Source organism: Oreochromis aureus, linkage group 4 (assembly GCF_013358895.1).
Source record: "Oreochromis aureus strain Israel breed Guangdong linkage group 4, ZZ_aureus, whole genome shotgun sequence".
Lineage (NCBI taxonomy): Eukaryota > Metazoa > Chordata > Actinopteri > Cichliformes > Cichlidae > Oreochromis > Oreochromis aureus.
Window position 1 is genome coordinate 29,859,947 of NC_052945.1, and position 2,340 is coordinate 29,862,286.

The window sequence follows — 2,340 nt, forward strand, 5'->3', positions numbered from 1 at the left end:
ACATACATACGTAAACATATACAAGACTGTATAGAAGAGTGAACAAATTAAGCTGCCATGGCGATGTCCTGCAAACAGTTAAAGCACCTAAGGCCACCTGAACATTTGACTTCTGATCTTAAACAGACATTTCTGACCAGTGACCTCCTGCTCAGTGCAGATGCTCTGCAAGCACTACAGATTTCCAATTACAAGTTTGCCTTATGCTGCTGAATAAGTGTACCAAATAAAGTTACCAGCAAGTGTAGGTCAAGTTGAGACCTCACTGGCTAGAAATCCAAAAGATGTCCACTTACATTTACATCTGATATAGCCTTGTTTCTGTTTGGTGCCAATGTGTACAAATATTAACTCATACACCTTCTGAGACAACCTTTGTCAACACCATAATCTGACAAAGTCAACAAGGTAATGAAGTAGTGATTTATTTAGTCTTTAGACCGACTGCTTGAACTAATCAGTAAAGAGAATCACAGATGCAGACAGACCAAAGATCCAGCACAAAATGTTTATTCAGATTAACAGATCAGAAACATCTCCAAATGTCAGACAGCTTAGAAGCAGAGCCATACCCTGATAACATCCATCTCTCCATGTGACATTTCACACAAAAACACCACAACATACAAGAACTGATGCCAGCTTTAAAGTCAGGAAATCAGGACAGAAATCATTCTCAGTGAAACAGCTGGAGCAGAAGTGAGTTTACTTCAAAGCCTGTGTTGTTAACATGTTGACTCCAGGCTCACTTCTAGGTCTCAGCATTTAGCTCTTGTCACCCAGAGTGTGCTTGTCAAACAGGTACTCTGCCATCTTGTTGTTGTGGGCATCCATGCGGGTGAGGTTAGTGATGTGGTCACCCAGCTTCTTGATGGACTTCACCTGCTCATCCAGGTAGTGGCTCTCCAGGAAGTCACACAGCTGGAAAAACAAACACAAATTACAGTTAACATTTGGTGATTTGTCAAACATGCACAGCATGAACTAGTTCAGTCTTTAACCCCAAACTCTTCCCTCCTACTCCCACTTACATGAGGGTCATTATGCTGAGAAGCCAGCTTGTGCAGGTCCAGCAGAGCCTGGTTGACATTCTTCTCCAGCTGCAGAGCACACTGCATCGCCTCCAGCCCGCTGCCCCACTCGTCACGCTCTGGTTTCTGCACAACACACACAATTCTGTTAAAGACTGAACACTTGTTTTAAGCTCTGTATACACATTACACACTAATGTAACAGCAGGAAGAGAACAAGTGTCATAACACTGTTCATTAATCCCAGTTTCTGTGTTGGAGACAGTCAGCTATGTCACAGCAGGACTAGATCAGTTTGTACACACCTTGATGTCCTGGAGTAAGATGCGACCTCCTCTCTTGTTCTGGAAGGACAGCAGCTTGTCAGCGTGCTCCCTCTCCTCATGGCTGTTCTCCTTGAAGAAGTGGGAGAAGCCTGGCAGGGCCACATCATCACGGTCAAAGTAGAAGGCCTGAGAAATCAGACATGTTATTAGTACACAGCAACAATTATTCTGTAAATAAAGCATTATGACAAACACGAGACAAACATGATTCATCACCAATAGTTTAGCCAGTTTAGACCGAGATAACTGCTGAAATAGAGATTAAAGAAAAGCCAAAAATAAGCATGACGCAGCACTTTTATTTTTTTTTTTTTTGCATTTTTTTATCTGTGATAAACAACCAAACAACAAGCTGATACTGAAATCATCCTTTACTGAATTTAGCAACAACATACCCAACTTTACATTTAACGACTCCATTCCCCTGGTCTCTTTGTCTAGCATTAAGGTAACATAGCTTGAGATTAAGGTTATTATATACATCAGTATCACATGAAGTGTTCTCACCATAGAAGTGTAGGTGTAAGAGGCAAACAGCTCCATGTTCACCATCCGGTTGATGGCGGCCTCGCAGTCGCGGTGGTAGTTCTGACGCACTTGGGACTCCATTTCGGCTGGCGTTTCTTGAGCTTTTTATTAGCAAAAAACGGTACAAAAATAAAGCTTTACGTCGACTTTATCTGCAGTGTTCAAGTAGAAAAGGATTTTTGCTTGCTCCACCGAAGTGCTCGCGACAGATGTGACGTATGTTTCCACCAATCATTGAGCGCAGGTGTAACAACCGTGACACAGAGGATAGGGTTGCTTTTTTTCTCCTCCTGATTCGTAGAAAACTCATCATTAACTTTAATGTTTAATGAGACCTGCTGGGAGATAGTCACATGCGATGACAAAGCATTTTCATATTTCAACAGATAACAAGCAAAATATGCAAAATATGTAAAGATTAATCTCATAATGCTAGATGAAGACTTCTTGATGGA

General features: G+C 41.7%; 1 protein-coding gene across 1 annotated transcript; it reads right to left on the reverse strand.

Annotated features, from left to right (window-relative positions):
• Positions 1 to 494: 494 nt before the first annotated feature.
• On the reverse strand, positions 495 to 2,058 carry LOC116313617 (ferritin, middle subunit). The gene is made up of 4 exons (XM_039611628.1): positions 1,865 to 2,058; positions 1,337 to 1,483; positions 1,032 to 1,157; positions 495 to 921 (listed from the first exon to the last, which is right to left on the reverse strand). Exons 1-4 carry the CDS (start codon positions 1,964 to 1,966, stop codon positions 766 to 768), a joined length of 531 nt encoding a protein of 176 aa, XP_039467562.1. The 5' UTR covers positions 1,967 to 2,058; the 3' UTR covers positions 495 to 765.
• Positions 2,059 to 2,340: the final 282 nt, after the last annotated feature.

Excerpts from the sequence above, each read along its gene's own strand:
- LOC116313617 (XM_039611628.1), bottom strand. The coding sequence starts at position 1,966 with ATGGAGTCCCAAGTGCGTCAGAACTACCACCGCGACTGCGAGGCCGCC. Across the intron at positions 1,484-1,864 it reads CTTACACCTACACTTCTATG|GCCTTCTACTTTGACCGTGA; the intron begins GTGAGAACACTT and ends CTGATTTCTCAG. Across the intron at positions 922-1,031 it reads CTCAGCATAATGACCCTCAT|CTGTGTGACTTCCTGGAGAG; the intron begins GTAAGTGGGAGT and ends TTGTTTTTCCAG.